This window comes from Chelonia mydas, chromosome 4 (assembly GCF_015237465.2).
Source record: "Chelonia mydas isolate rCheMyd1 chromosome 4, rCheMyd1.pri.v2, whole genome shotgun sequence".
Classification (NCBI taxonomy): Eukaryota; Metazoa; Chordata; order Testudines; family Cheloniidae; genus Chelonia; species Chelonia mydas.
This window is the reverse complement of record NC_057852.1, coordinates 20,550,764-20,567,525: the sequence shown is the minus strand read 5'-3', so window position 1 is coordinate 20,567,525 and position 16,762 is coordinate 20,550,764. Positions and strand designations below refer to the sequence as shown.

At 38.9% G+C, this 16,762-nt stretch overlaps 1 protein-coding gene across 18 annotated transcripts in view; it reads left to right on the top strand.

Moving 5' to 3' along the window:
- The window catches only part of MAPK10 (mitogen-activated protein kinase 10), a 318,269-nt gene that overhangs the window by 227,555 nt on the left and 73,952 nt on the right, over positions 1 to 16,762 (top strand). For 15 of the 18 annotated variants that reach the window (XM_043545075.1, XM_043545072.1, XM_043545081.1 and 12 more), the window contains 5 exons: positions 1,996 to 2,125; positions 5,499 to 5,557; positions 7,115 to 7,253; positions 8,851 to 9,016; positions 12,471 to 12,542. In XM_043545075.1, the coding sequence (XP_043401010.1) occupies positions 1,996 to 2,125; positions 5,499 to 5,557; positions 7,115 to 7,253; positions 8,851 to 9,016; positions 12,471 to 12,542 (566 nt within the window). The remainder of the gene's footprint in view (positions 1 to 1,995; positions 2,126 to 5,498; positions 5,558 to 7,114; positions 7,254 to 8,850; positions 9,017 to 12,470; positions 12,543 to 16,762) is intronic. The other 3 variants (XM_043545070.1, XM_037896810.2, XM_043545085.1) reach the window with 1 other exon arrangement.

Sequence of the window (16,762 nt, the reverse complement as noted above, 5' to 3'; positions counted from 1 at the left end):
GGCACTTAACATTAAAAAGGTTGCAGAGCAGTTTTTAAACTAGGAGATGGGGGAAAGCCGATTACTGCAGAAGAGCATAAGAGACTAATGGATGAGAGAATAATAATGGATGAGAGAAATTAGGTTTTTGAAAAGAATCATTTATCCTCTGAACTTGGGTTTAATTTGTCCATTAAACTAAGATGCTGTTCTTTGCTTTTAGAAAAATACTCCCTAGAAATGATTCCTTAGGCTCTTGATGTGTGGTGGTATAACACAATGGCAATTGATAATATACAGTCTGAGATCATACACAGCATTCTTGGTAAATTATGCAGTTTGGTTCACGTAATTCTTTTTGTCTAAAACAAAATTGAATTACTTCACCAAGAGGAGGGAAATTGTCATAAAGAGCATTGATAAACACTTAGTTTCATACACACTTTGTTAGTTGCTGACTTAAGTAAGACAGATATTTGGTTGAAAACAATTGGAGCCTGGGTTTGTTTGTTTACTTGCTTTTTCTTGTAATTTGTTTTCATGTTCTTTGAGTTCTCATCAGACACATCTTACAAATTAATTTTTAAAATTCAGATATGTAAACAGTAAGCATTATTCTGAAAGGTTTTCATTTCCAGAAGGAGTATTATTGGAATATGATGATTCACTCTGGAGAAATGGTTTAAGAAATTAAATCAAAAGGGGACTATTATTATTACTAACTCTCTCTAGAGCAAGTTGGGATTTGTTCACTGAGCCAGTTGCTGAATGAGTCCTTAATGATGGTGGGAAAAGCTACAGTAATAGTCCTTCTATTCTGTGTAGCTTCCTATATGGCAGTCATCACTGCAGTATCTGAGTGCATTAAGTAATATGACTGCCTTCTGTCACATGTTTGTTCTCTCATCCTCTTCCCAGAGGAAAAGTGTATGTAGTAGACTATCTTGTTTTGGTAGTATGTTTTTTGTTTTGTTTGGGTTTCTTATATAGACATGCCACTGTGTATTTATGTTAGAGAAGGCAAGAGCAAATAAATGCATATTGCATGTGGAACAGAGTTTTGAGTGTCTGCAAACAACATCATGACTTTCCAGAAATTTAACTTAGGACCTATTCCTTGTTCCTCACATATTCCTTATTCAAATCAAATGCTATTGTTTTCAGCATTAGCTTGGCATGAGAATGGAAGGTTTTACTAGCGTCCTTATCAATTTAGCATGAGTTAACTATAGCTCTCTAGTGAGTATACTATCATAAGAATAAAACATTAAACCAAACATACATCCAGATAATATTTCAGAGGCAATACTGGGTATGCAAAATCACAGACAATGGAGTTATGAGTAGGAAAGTTATGTTCTGGTTTCAGGATCACTCCAGTAACACTAGTTTTATTGTGGCCATGCTAGGTATTCCATCTCTAATATCTTTTGTACATCACATGCAACAGGCACTTGCTTATGTCCAATCAATTGCAGATCTCTGAGTAATTAATGTAATTTTTGAATTTCCATCAATTTAACAAAAATAATTGCTGGCTCTTATAAATGATACTGTATATGCAGTCATAAAGAGGTGTGCTTTGCACTGAAGACAGCAAAAACTCAGGTTTATTCTAAGCCTAAACAGTCTTCCAGTGTTCCAAATAAGGATGAGAACTCTCGCCTATAGAGAGATATTTCTGAATCTCTTTGCTTCCTAGTCTATAGTAAAAAAAAAAAATCCATCTTTTACAGTGACTTTTTATGTTGAATAGGTCTTTGCCTGCTTTGCATGTAAATCTTACACTGCTGTTGAAATTAATTATAAGTAATGGTGTGTACTCTGTTCCATTGCTGTAAGATCTCACTTCCTCTTCGTGTGTGGATTTCCCTTGCCCGTTATTCCCGTGTCTGTCTTGGTAGTTCTGATTAATTCAGAAGACACCTGAATGGAAATTCCAGACATCCCATTCACCCTTATAACTGAAGAATATCCTTTTAAAATATATAAATCTTGTATCTGTAATCACTGCAGCGCTGCATATGATGCCGTCCTTGACAGAAATGTGGCTATTAAGAAGCTCAGCCGACCATTTCAGAATCAAACGCACGCCAAACGAGCTTACAGGGAGCTGGTCCTCATGAAGTGTGTGAATCATAAAAATGTAAGTTTTCTTGTGAGGACCGGGGGATGTTGTGTGCTTGATTTGTTAGGGGAAAAGTCACATCCTTTCATGCTGTAATGAGATACTTTAACTTATGACTTCTGCTATTTTAAGGGCTAGATCCTGACCCAGACTACACACCTACATATTGTAAGAACCCTACATGGGCTACCCTAATTTTGGGTCCTGGCACATGTGAATAAGCATGGCTACTCCCTTGCTTGCTCCTTCTCCAGAGGAGGTGGGCAAAGAATGGATGGAGCTTTGGCTTCCCCCTCTATTTGCTGGTATTGGCCAGCAGTAAATTACTATCCTTCCAGGAGCATGGAGGAAGCTGGAAAGGGATTGTGACTCAGGGGAATGTCTCTGAATCATGCTATCTCCAGGAGCTACTTCTGTGGTGGTGCAGTGAAAGCACACCCCTTGCTCAGAGCTCTGCCTAAAGTCACAATCCTAGCCTCCTATGTTGGAGTATTTGGTTTATTGTCATTATGAAGATTCTCTATATTGATAATCCTGTAAAGAGCCTACGGAGCACAATGGTAATCTGATATGCTTTTCCTCTGTCATGTAAGAAGCTATTACTGATTACTTCATTGCCAACAGTTTGGATAGTTCATACTAATGCTGTGTAACCAGAATCTCTGAAGCCACATGCTATTTTGTTTTATTTCTTCTTAATCTTAAGAAATGAACAATGACAGCAGATTTTTAGTCTCTTAATTCTCCTTACCTCCGCTTGCCTTGTGTATAAACATTTTCTTTAGAGTTGTACTGGAATGGCCATCATAAGGGTGTACATTTGTGGTGCTCACATACGTATTCAATGATTGGAATGAAATGTTTGATACCATGTAGTGTTTCTTGTGGCTATGGGATACCCATGGGTACCCCATCTCATTGTTCAAATGTTTCTCTGCTAGTTTCTTTTTTGTGCAAACTCGCCACTCCTGTTTCTCCCCTTTTTTCCATAATTGGCCAAACCATGGTATGGAAGTCCCAAAGAAATCAGTAGAACTACTCATGTGAGAAAAGCAAGTCCTTTTATTTGTAGCATAGTATGTTGTCACTACCGGCTCTTAAGATCCAAGGCTAGTATCTTCCTGTGTCTGTGGACTGATTCTAGCCCACTGGGGATGCTTCAAATAATAATGATCATTGACAGTGCACATTAGTTTCCATTAAGAGTAAATTAATAACAGTTCATTACCTGTAAACACTTGTCACAGACCCTGAAAGGACTCTTCCTCTCCACACAAACTGAATGAATGAGCATGAGAAGCCTGATAGACTGTGAGATTTGACACACTATTTCTCAATCATTAGTTCACAGGGAGAGAAAGGAATTGGCTGCACGTTTTTTTTTTCTTTCAATGAGAGGTAGCCCTGAAATCACAAAGAGCAGGGACTGAAAATCGGTGCAATTCAAAGACTTGCTCTGAAGGTTGCAAATAGTAATTTACCACCAGTCTCCTGTTACTACCTTATCTCTAGTGACTATTTGTTTGATCCCTTAAATTACAGATGAATAGTGTGCCTGGCAGACACTTCTCAGAGCCCACCTAGAGTTATTTTGCTGTACTTTTCTGAACACTGCGTTATCCTTAAATTTTCAAAGAGTTGTGCAGGGCTCTAGCTGTCTCATTCCCTTTGGCTTGGATGGAAACTGCATGATTTGGATCCCTGCACGCTAGTTTGAAAATGCAGAGCTGGGTGAGTTGTGCTTGGCACATAACTAGAGGCTGCATGGTGCATTGTTACCCATGATTCTTAATGTACTGGAAGGGGCTAATGTAGAAGGCTACAAAGATGGGGTTGATTTGAAAAGTAGACTATTACAAAAGTACTATACAGTAGAACCTCAGAGTTACAAACTGACCAGTCAACCACACACCTCATTTGGAATCGGAAGTATGCAATCAGGCAGCAGCAGAAACCAAAATAAAAAAAAAATGCAAGTACAGTACAGTACTGTGTTAAACATAAACTATGAAAAACAAGGAAAAGTTTAAAAAAATGATTTGACAAGGTAAGGAAACTGTTTCATTTAAATTAAAAGCAGCATTTTTTTCATTTAAATTAAAAAGCAGCAAAGTTTCAAAGCTGTAGTAAGTCAACAATGTTGAAAGAACAACCATAACATTTTGTTCAGTTATGAATATTTCAGAGTTACAAATAACCTCCATTCCTGAGGTGTTCGTAACTCTGAGGTTCTACTGTATGTGACACAACAGCTGTAAACCTATTACCTGCTCTTAAGTTCTAGCTGTCTGTCGTTAAAGCTTTCAAAGGAACAGTAGAAGAGAGAGATCTCAAAAATATTGAGAAAACGGGGAAGAAGCAAGGAAAGATGGTGGAGGAAAGATAAAAGTGCAGAGGCAAAGAGGCGGATAGAACAGTAAGAAAGAAAATTAAGGCTTTCTTTAAAAAATATAAGCCCAGATGGTCACGTTTTCCCACGAGGAAAGCCTGCCAAGGGGACCAAGTGGGGATAAAGACTCTGTAAGGTTCTTTTCATGGAGTTTCCTCATAATTCTTCCTTCTCTTTCCCTCCACACACATGGAAAGGAAGGGAATTCGGGTCCCAAGTCCCACAACCTTCCCACCCTAGAGGTACTGTTGCTTTGTGCTGCCTCCCAGGCACTACCAGCTCTCCGGCAGATTCCTGTCAGCAGCATTCCCTACTGGCTGTGTTCTCTGGAATCTCACTTTAAAAGACAGAGTAGCGTACAGGACACCTCTGGCCACTTTCGAGAGCTCTCTGAGGTTCTACGTATTACAGCAAGACAGCTGGGAATTGGATTTTTTTTCCTATGGAAGAGCATCTGTGCCAAAAAATTTAAGAAATGTCAGAGAGAATGGAAAGTCCTGTGTTTGTGTTGAATAGGATGATGTTTGATTATTTCTCCCCTCAGACACATAGCCTTGATATACCAGAAATGGCCAGTGCATCCGATGAAGTGAGCTGTAGCTCACGAAAGCTCATGCTCACATAAACTGGTTAGTCTCTAAGGTGCCACAAGTACTCCTTTTCTTTTTACAAGGACTGTCACATTTGTTTGAGTTGAGGCTGGAATTTGAACCTGCAACTCCAGAATTCACAAGACTAATGCCTTCAGCATTTTGACCGGTTGCTGTCCATCACCACTCCTCTCTCGCGTACCCTTTCAAATGCATCCTGAACAATAGTGGAGCTCTGAAAAATTGTTCTGAAATTTGCCAGCTGCTTACTACCACCTATAGCAGGACTTGTCAGTGCAAATTGAACAGTGAAAAACAGATGCTATTATTTAATACAGCTGTCCTTCAAAATGTGATCAACTGCACATGTTTATCTTCCCTTTCTCTCCCCCTGTCTTACTCTGCTTTTCAGATTATCAGTTTATTAAATGTCTTCACACCACAGAAATCTCTGGAGGAATTCCAGGATGTGTAAGTAACACGGGCAGTAATTAAACTAAAGCTTTAGAGGGAGGTGGGCCCTGGTATTGTATAGTGAACATACAAATCCCAGTATAATAAAAAGGATGAGCTCCTCTAGAAAATTATCTTGTGAAGATGATGCTTTAGATAGAATTTGAAAATGTTGACTGGTCTATTTTAGGTATGTATAAGGCACCTGTAACCTTTGTATCTAAGTGCTGGAAAAAACATGCCCGCAAAGCATGCTCATGGCTGTTCTTAAGACAGGTAGTGTGGAGGAATATGAGCATCTGCGAGGAAGTGTACTTTGTTCCTTTGTGTTATTGGTTTGCTCAGGAAATGTTGTATAACTCTCTGAACTGTGTGAGTGGTTTAAAAGGTGGCGATTCACTTTGAAATAATTTCCTGGTAAAAGAGACTGATGTGAAACATTTTTTCCCTTTGATATTTATTGTGGGATAACCTTTGACTGTGTAAAATTTTTCTGCCTTGGGAAATAGTGGTGGCATGTGAGCTCCACTGAACATTGTCTACAGCCTGGGCACTACTGCATTTAATGAACTTGCCCTGAATCAAATTTCAGGTAGTCACAAGTGTTGCTGTTTTATGTCAGCTAAATGGCTTGTGCCTTTCAGTCTACAGCACCTTGTTCCATATTGCAGTATCACAAAAGGAAGGGGTTAATAGCATTGTTTGGAGTCAGGCAAGTACTGTTCATGTGTCTGCACAAAGATCTGCTGCTCCATTGCAATAATCTTGTTATTTCAGTCCTCTGCAGAGAATTGGTGAGGTGAGCCTGAGTTAGGATGCTCATATATAAATCTAGATCTAGAGTCTTCCCAAAGTTTGAGGGAGTTTGAATCCGGTGTTCCAGTTAAGGTCCATCTCTACTTAAGAATAAATGTCCCTTAGGAACTGAGCTGGTGGGTTAATGTATTAACCTATCACTTCTGGAGGATTGAGTTAAAATCTGATTAAGACTATCACTCAATCTTATTCAGCAAAAGCACAGTGTACAGTCAGATTAGTTAATTGGCATTAAAACCATATGGGATCACCCAGTCTTATAAACACTTCAAACAAGTTTATTGTGGCAATATATAGTTACCCTTCCTACCTCTTCCATCAGTCCAGTGATCTCTGGAAGAAATCTTCTGATCAAATTGCGATAGCCATTTCTCATGAGAAAAGGCTCAAGTTTGGTGCATGTGGCATCAGCATGTTTGAGGATCCTGCTGCCTTGTGTGCCCAGGTAGAGCACAGTCACTGTGCTGTGGAGTGTGCCAGGTAATCCTTGATATTCCAAGGATGTCAATGGGCCATTCTTGGAATGCTGCAATGGGAGATAAGTCACAGAATGGTTCAAGTATTACTGAGCTCCGTGCTGGGGCTCAGGTGAATGGCCAGTTCAAAACCTTTTCTCCATCTGTGTTACCATCTCACAGTGGAAATAAAAAAGAAGCAGACTGTGAAGAGAGAGAAGTGAATGTTGATTATTGCACAGAAGTTACTAGAAGCTCCATGCCTGCGCAGGCAATAATGGTATGACTTTACTCTCCTATCTAGTTACCTGGTAATGGAGTTGATGGATGCCAACTTGTGCCAGGTGATTCAGATGGAATTAGACCATGAACGAATGTCTTACCTGCTCTACCAAATGCTGTGTGGGATCAAGCACCTTCACTCTGCGGGAATCATTCACAGGGTAAGGGAACTGCACTTTGAAGGACAAGATAATTATTGTTGTTAAGAATCTTGGTCATGTCAACATGGAAACTTTGTGAGTCAGCCCCTTCATCAAGACCCAGCCTTCTGAATGTAAATATTGAAATTTACCTGTCAACAGCCTACATGTCTGGCAAGTTAGCTGCATGGTTGTATGTTAGGGATGAGGACGTTTGTCAAGTTAATAATCAAAAAGAGAAAAGGAAAAGAGGAATGAGCCCTAGGTAGTATAAGACACACAAGTGATTATGATTATTGGAGAAGGAGGCGATAACTTCACTTTTTCCTAAAACTGTCACTAGCTCTCTGTAGGCTGACAGTTTAAACTCATGTAACCCATAGTGCATTAAAATGCTATAAACTGATGGTGTCCAAACTGTGGTCCATGAATCATTTGGTGGGGTTCCACGGAGAACTGTCTGGTCATATCTAATTGGTTCTCCTTGTTTTCATTTGCTTAAATGCATGAAAAGACTGCTAAACATATGTTAAGTACATTCCCAACATTATTTTTCCGTGTAAGCAATTGCTGTAGTTGCCACAGGAGTGAATGAGAAGATAGGTGGTCTGTGCAATTGTTGATACTAGAGTAAATGGTCCATGCAAATGTGAACAGGATGGGAGGTGGTCCAGGTGACCCTGAATGCATGGGAAAATGTTCATGAGACAACCTTTCTCTTAAGATGTGTTCCACACTATGAAAATAGCCTGGGAACCTCTGCTCAAAAAACAGTAATTTTTATGGCACAGTGGGCACTGCCCCACTCGGAATAAAGTGCAAACAAACAAAATATTTCATCACTCTAATTCTATAAGCCTTTTAGAGCTATTAATTTAACAGCAGAATGCTTCCATCATCCAGAGGAAAGTATTCATAGTTTCGAAGGCTAGAAGGCACCATTGTGATCATCTGCTTTGATCTCCTGTATAATACAGGTTATAAAACTCCTCAGAATAATTACTTTTGAACTACAGCATATCTTTAAAAAGTCTTGATTTAAAAGTTATCACTGATGGAAAATCCACCATGACCCTTGGTAAATTGTTTCAATGGTTAATTACCATCACTGTTAAAAAACTATGCCTTATTTCTAGTAAGAATTTTTCTAGCTTCAGCTTCCAGCCATTAGGTCATGTTATATCTTTGTTGGCTAAATTGAGGAGCGCATTATCAAATATTTATTCCCCATGTAAGTACTAGAAGTACTGTGATCAAGTCATCCCTCAGTCTTCTCTTTGTTAAGCAAAATAGATGGAGATCCTTCAGGCTGTCACTGGGAGAGGCATGTTTTCTAATCATTTAATCATTCCCTGACTTCTCTGAAATTTCTCCAGTTTATCAGCAGCATCCTTGATGGAAGCAAGCTGTTTGAAGGATCTGGACTATAAGACTAGAGCACATGTTCCAATAGGGGGTGCCAAAGCAACAACAGGATTCAGAGGCAAGCTAAAAAGTGAATGACTGCACATGCAGCTATGGAGCAGTGAAGTGTTTAGAGGTCCACCCAAAGCATGGATCCAGATCGCCAGTGTGCATAGATGGCAGTCATGTCTGTTTTCCTTTGTCTCTCTTGCAGGACTTAAAACCAAGTAATATTGTGGTAAAGTCCGATTGCACGTTGAAGATTCTGGACTTTGGACTGGCCAGGACTGCAGGCACCAGCTTCATGATGACTCCCTATGTGGTGACACGTTATTACAGAGCACCAGAGGTCATCTTGGGAATGGGCTACAAGGAGAATGGTAGGGCTGAACCTCAATAGCAAAGACTATGTGGCCTGCAGGGCGAGGGCTATTTTGACAATTTATGGGCACCAGGAGAGGGAAATAATTGCAGTAAAGAACACCTTGAATTTAAAAACCAAAGTGACATTAGATCTGAATTTTCCCAGTATTACAATCAAACTGCAATAACTGATGGTACTTGTGGTGCAGTTTGCATTGAATTTAACTACATGGTATATCGCAAGTAAACAACCTGTGATTGACCAGCGCTCCCTTGAGCAGCTGAAGAAGCCCTTTCTGACTAAAGTGTGTACCCATAAAGGCTGCTGTGACCCAGAAACATTATGGGAATTGTTAGGGTTGCCAAATGGTGAAATAATCTAACACCAGCTCTTCTGAATCTCAGACCTCTTCTAGTGAGGAGGAAAGAAAAGATGGGACTAAACCAAATTTGGAATCCAAACATTCCCAAATGTTTCAAGATGCAGACCCAGATTTGAATCTCAAGAGTGGCTTCTATATGTATAATAGGCTGAACTAACATCCCAGACTCTAACAACCTGCTGTTAGGTATACAAGATCTAGAGCTCAATTGTGCAGCTTGAGCCCATCTTTAGTGGAAAGAAAAGGGAGGAAGAGGAGGAAACTGAACTACTTTTCTGCTGTTTCACTGGTATGTAATTCTTCTAGCTGTAGGTAGAGGGCTCTGCTGTGAAAAATCTACTGGTGGTGTCTCTTTCTGTCATTGGACAGGTTCTGGGATGAAGGTAGAGCTACCATATCACAGAGAAGTCTATAAGAAAGGGTTCATTGTAGGAGAGAGAAAGGGAAAGCATTATCAAATACATAGGTCTTGTTCTATAACATAATTGAACATTATAACTGTCTAGGTGTCAGGTAGACCAGGCTGGAAAGAAGAGTAGGAAATGTAGTGGAAAAAAGTCTATTATTATACTATTTCTGATGCCAAAGCAATCTCCCTGTTAGATGAAGAGATCTTTTCAATGACCAATGTAATGGGAAAGTAGCAGAAGCTCAAAACTATTTTACTTTAAGTTGGAGAACCCAATTAACATGCAGTAGAATTTGAAGTAATACTGACAGCATTCTTCAGCGGACAATGACCTTGTATGCTTGGTTTTTTAGATGGATTTCTTTACTCAAGTGATAATACAGGCATGCTCATAACACATCTGTAAGCTATTTCATTACATGAATTGCTGGTAATATTCATGGATTCACAATGCAGGTTTTAAGACGGTAGTTAGTAATTAGGAAAAAATGAGCACAAGTGCTAAATATGTTTCACCCTGGCTTTCTCATAAACTTAGTGCCTCCAAAAATCTTAACTGGGATCAACACACATGTCATCATTACCTAATCTAAACATTAGGTTCTTTTTATTCCAAAATGAGTTGCTCAGGCTTTGTGTGGTTCTCGCACAAAATGGAATTGTTAATGAGTTTGTTGTGTTTGACACAGCAGAGAAGTTTCCTCTGGTTTCATGCTATTATTGTGGCATCTGGACAAATTTTGGGGAACTTTTGTCATCAAGTGAAAGACAGATTTGCGGAGGTACTCAGAATGTGTGCAACCCTCAAAGGGGCTGATCTAGTGCCCTAGAAGTTAATGGAGAGATTCCCATTAATGTCAATGGGCCATGGATCAGGTTCAAAGAGAGCAAGGAGCTTTTGTCTTTCAATTGAGCAAGATAAAATAGGCAAACATTTAAAAAATAAAATGAATTTGAAAACAATGAATAAAGGAAACATGGATCAGCAAATCTGAGGAGCTGATGTGTACGAGGGATCTGATCCAGGTCTCAGTGAAGTCAATGGGAAAGATTGTTCTCTGCACCTCTGCTCAAGCCTGTGCTGCTGTACTACATGAGCTTCCCCACTTTTTTCTCCCCACTTTGTATGCTGACTATGAAGATTGTTCACTGCTTTCATTTTCTCTCTGCACCTGATTGGCTAACGATGCATAGTTTGCACCATTTTGCTGCACTTACCTTGGAAGGACCCAAAATTACCACAAAGAAGAAAACTCTAACCCCACCTCAGGCATGCTTTAGCTGTCCTGTGCACCCAATACCTCTACCCTCCTTTCCCAGATGAAACATTTCACCCTTATTTTGTTTTACCAACAAAAACAAAAGTTTTGGTTTGTTTGTTTTTATTTTGTTTTTTAAAGGAGGAAAAAGGGAGAAGAAAAAGAGGAGAAATTGGTTATACATTACAAAAAATTATCGTAAAACAAGGATTTGAAGTTGGGAAAATATGGCATGTTCTTGAAAATAGATTTTTCTTCACCATTCAGAGTGCTGATCCTTTCTTTCTTTGCACTCTGTATCCTCAAGTATCTGTCTTTTTTTCCCCCTCCTTGTACAATTTCAAGGAAGAAAAACCCCACCTAAACCAAACAGATGAGCAACAGTGCACACTGCATCCAGTACGTGAAGTCAGGATGGGAAGCATGGAAGCATAGAAACCTTCATAAGATATGTTGGTATTCACTCTATGCAGCATTCTGCATTTCAATACCTATACAGTACCCAGGATAGGCAGTGTATTCCAGACTTTGTGTTCTTTCCACTACATAGAGATGGATCTTGCAGCAGGAGTTTGGACTACTGAGTGACTGTAGGATAGTGTCCAGACCTGCAGTCCTTACTTTTGTTCCAGTTAGGACAGCTAGTGTGAGTGAGGACTGCAGGTTCAGATTCAGTCCTGCAGTAATAAACCCATAAACTGGCCCAAAAGGCCAAGTAGGAGGTGATTCCAGATGATCACTATCTTTTTTTTTTTAAAGTAAAGATTTGGGTTTTTATTCTCTGCCATTGTATTTTTCCCACCCACTAAGTGCAGTTTGTCCTTGCAGACCCAACATAGCTGGGATTGCGTCTCTGTTTTTACTTTCTGGCTAGCTTTGTGCCTTTTTACCCTGTGGGTGCCACACAATCTCAGGAGCAGGATGAGGGTAAAATGAGAGAGCTCCCCTTCAAGTTCATGCCTTCCTTTTTCACGTGTATTAGAAAACATAGCAGTAAGCCCTCCGCTGAAACCCCCTGGATGGTTTTAACATAGATTAGACATGCTTTCAGCTGATTAGTTTCCAACACATGAAGCCTGCTTGTGAGTTCATTGGGTCTAGGTGCATTTTTCATGTTGCCTGAATAAGAAAGAGACTGTATTGACAAACCTCTGTTGGTTTTCCTGTGAAAAAAGGTGCATATTTTTATTTCAGTTAGTGTAACAAAAACTCTGACAACACTGATATTTCAAATATTTTTCCAATTTTACTGAGCCTGATGGTGCTTTTATCTATTTACTTATTTTAGTGTTTGGTGGGAGGAGAAAAAACTGTACTATTCTGATCAACCTGCTCTTTTTCCCCTCCTTTAGGAGTGAAGTGTCTTAGTTAACTTTGCTTTTTTTCCCCCTTCTACACTTCCCTGTCTCTGCTGTTCTAGTGGATATATGGTCTGTGGGATGCATTATGGGAGAAATGGTTCGCCACAAAATCCTCTTTCCGGGAAGGGACTGTATCCTTGTGCCATTTGCTGCAGTTTCACCTATTTATTTATTCCTCTCCTTCATCCCATCCCCTCTTAAACATATAATAAATATACCAGGACTGTAAGGATAGAAGCAAAAAGTTGAATCTAAGAGGTATGAGTAATTTTGAGGGGGAATAACCCAATTCATGAAATGAACAAAAAATACAGAAATCAAAATGGAAAAACAGATACAAGCTGAATTATTTCAATCCAATCTTCTTCTTTTATTATTATTTTAAAATCTTTAGTCCTCCTGTTTTATGTAAAAAGTGTGTATGCCATATAAGAAAGAATACAGAAAACAAATGTTTAGCATACCTTATTGATTACCCTTCCACACAAAAAACAAAACACCCTGTCCTGGCCCATCCAATCCTGTAAATCTGTTTTTCTGCTTTACTGTTTTGGAAATGGTAACTTCATGATGTTTGTGGTGACATCATAATCTTTTGCTCGCTAATGCATCATTGATATGGATTCATCTCGATGCTGTATGGGCTCAAAGTTGAGTCGATACAGCATTTTTTTTTTCTAAAATTTTTTGACTTGCCCACTTTAAAACAACCGTATATCTGGTGTTATCTCCAAATTTGCCTGAAATCAGATTCCTGTTGATTTGAAAATGGACTTTCCTTCACTTGCATGAGGTCTGTGTCCCTCTCTGTCTTGATCATCTAAGCTTGGATGATATTCTTTTTACCACCTCTGAGGTGGTGAAAGTAATATTAGAAAATGAAAACAAAGGAGGAGATGGCTTTTGACTTGGCAAAGGCTAAGCCAGAGGACCTGCCTGGGATATATGAGACGTGTGGGGAAATGTATTTGTGCCCATCAGAATAAAAATGCAATAACATAACATGTGTTCTGTTTTCCAAAAGGGGGATTAAGTATGACAGGTTGACAGAAGGACACCATAAAAATCTGGCATCAGAAGATATTGGCAGTTAGTATGGATTAAAAAAAACTATTTTTAAAGACATAAGGTCATAGGCACTAATTATTTTTGCTGGCTCTCAAGTGATTCATGTAGTGTTTAACAAAGTACGTATGGATCTTGCAACTGGATTTATGTGGAAGGAGCCCCATGGAAGGCAATAACATACGGGTGTACAAATGAATCCAGTTGCAGAACTGGGACTTTACAACAGTCATATATGATTTTCCCCCACATGCATTCAATAGGGAATACTGCAGATATTATTATCTCCTACTTGCCAAGGAGAAAATAGTAAAGATATTAATGGCTGCTATTGTATTCTCCTTGATTAATGTAGACTGGAATGTGAAAACCTGAGACACACACACACACACAAAGAGACTTTGGATCACTGTTTAGAATTATTTTTAGTTGATTTTGGGAGTCTCATCCTAAAAGGTGCTGAGTGCTTCCTGTGAATGTGGGTATCTTCCACATTCAGTGAAGCCAATGGAAGTTAAGGGTGTAGAGCACCTTCAAGGTGCAGCTGGCAGATCATTGTGGCTTTTCCAGTTTTATGGTGGTATCAAGGAGTCATCGTTAGTTTTTATCAATTTCTGTTGCTGTTTTCTCCGACTTTCTTAAGGTACATGATGCCTAATTCAACTATTTATCAAACTTCAGGGGCCCAATCCAATGTCCCTTGCATTCACTGGGAGTGTTTCTGAAGTCAATGAACAAGAGATCAGATTCAGTATTTAGTTCATTAATCAACTGGAAAACAGTAAAAAAAAAATTGCAAAGGAAAAATGTAATACGATAGTTGATTGCAGCTCTTTTTTTCCATCAACAAACAGGATGCTACAGTCATGTCTTTCTGCCTATTTGTAACAATCCATTTAAAAAACATAAATCCCAAACTTTTTTCAACACGACTCTTACTGTGGTGCTTTCATCTGGCTATGTCAAAGTCACCCTTATTAGTGTCTGATTGTTCTTTTTCAGCGGATAGCCAGAGAATATTAAAAAGAAAATCTTTCACCATCCAAATGTTCATTAAAATCATCTGAAGATGTGAGAAAAAAGATAGTTGATGATTTGTATGGCTCTCCACCCAAAGCCTGAGGCAAACTGTGGGATAGACCTGCTGTTTTAAATCATTGGAAATTGCCCCCCCAAAAAAGTTAATTTACTGTGACCCTTTCAAAGCCAGCATTAATCACCCTAGTTTCTTTGGGGGTGGAGAGGGGAGTTTTTTGTCAGGTGACTTGCGGGAGGGGGAGAAAAAATGCAGTGTATAAACTCATTCCCAAGATATTTATTTGTTAATCGATCTGAACCAAAGAAGAATAATAAGAGTTTTCAGTGTCAGAAAGCCTGGATTATGCGTGTGTCTGAGGTTCTTCTTTTCCTCCTCTATTTGGTCAAACTGTTTGAATGGGCAGGTCCAGTCAAGCTTCTCGATACAGTAAGTCCCTGAAAGGCACTTATGCAGCAGCACAAACCTCATCAAAAGCCTTCTTAACAAAACTTTTCTTGCAGCGCCTTAGGGCCTTTCTGACGATATTAAGTCCTCCAGCTAAAAGAGGTATCTCTCTCTATAGAAATATAAATCTTTATTTCTTTGTAATCGCTAAAGGGAATGGCTATTGTGTTCGGTTTTCTGTAGGTCCATGAGGCTGTCTCATTTTGTAGCTTGGAACAGGAACCCACAATTGTATTGGCACAATAAACACAGAAGATTGAGAGCTGCTGGCAAGTTTGAAGAAAAGGCAGGTTTAAATATCTAGGCATCCCAAAGCAGAATAACCGTTGAATTGGGTCTATTGGTCTATTAAAGCCTGCATGGAAATTAAAGAACATGGAGGACAGATTGTAGACTAATTGATGTTTATTGTTGATGAGCTATTTGTAGGTGACTTTGGAAAAAGTCCTAAATTCCACATAGATGTCAAGGTAATATTCTCATCCTAAGGGCTATGGTTGTATGCACATGACTTCAGTTAGTGTTAATGGAAGTTATGCATCAAAATGAGAATACGTCTCCCAGATTTATTACCAAATGTAATAATCAAAACTAGGCAATCTCATGAGAGAGAAATCCAGCTTTCGACATATTTCCAGCCTGAGTTGCAGACCAAAATGTTTCAGAAAATGTGTCTAATCAAATCCTGAGGTTCTTCCTCAGTTTTTACTCAGTTCTTTCTCCTAATTAAGTCAGTAAGAGTTTGCTTGAGTAAGGACTTAATTAAAAAAAAAGAGTAAGGACCTTAGGATATAGTCAAGTCTGAACTCTTGGAAGCTGCGAAAACTAGACAGAACCTCTGAAACCTCTTGTGGTTCCCAGACTCTAGTTTCAGGTCTGGCTAATATTGTCTGCAAAATCTCATAAGATTTCAGTACAATGATAGGAAATGCACTTTGTGCACTATGTAATGGAAGCAAAACATGAAACATTATGTGAACTCAGTTATTTTTAAATGAGAGATTTAAATGAGAGCCTTACACAGATAATACGGGTTGAAACCCAGACTGACATCACACAGACAGACACCCACACTCATTCCTTCAAGGATTCTTTGTTGAAATATTAATTCTCACTTGGACTTTTTTTATTTCCCCCAGTGTTGGAACATTTATTTTCTATAGTAGGAAAGTGACACAGTTTATTTCTGGCATGAAAATGGCTCTAGTTTGAAGCGGGGTACATGTGTGTGAGAGAGATTCCTGAAGAAGATCGAAGCTGAAATATTATTGTAGTTATGAATTGCTGTATTGAATTGCTCAGGACCATATTGTACCAGGCACTGTTTTAAAAAAAAAAGGTGGGGGGAACAAGGTTTCAGCCTTGAAAAGCTTACAATCTAAGACAAGACTTAAGTGAGAAAAGAGGATGAAGGTAGCAATAATAGGAATATGAGTTCAAACAGACTTATTGTATATAGCTATCAACACAGAGAGCCAGATTTTCAAAAGTGACCAGCTGACCAACTGTGGTCAGATTTTTTAGAAGAGCTCAGTTCCCATTTTAAGCATCTAAAATGAAGTAGCCAATTTTGCAAATTACTCAGGATCCAGGAAGTGCTACTGAGAATAATGAGTTAATAGATGGTGAAGTCTTCAAAAATCTGGCCTATGCAATATTTTTCTTTGATGAATTTATCTGTTTGGTTATGGATCATAATTATATTTACTTCTACAGGAATATACAGTAGAACCTCAGAATTATGAACACGTCGGGAATGGAGCTTGTTTGTAACTTTGAAATGTTCGTAACTCTGAACAAAAC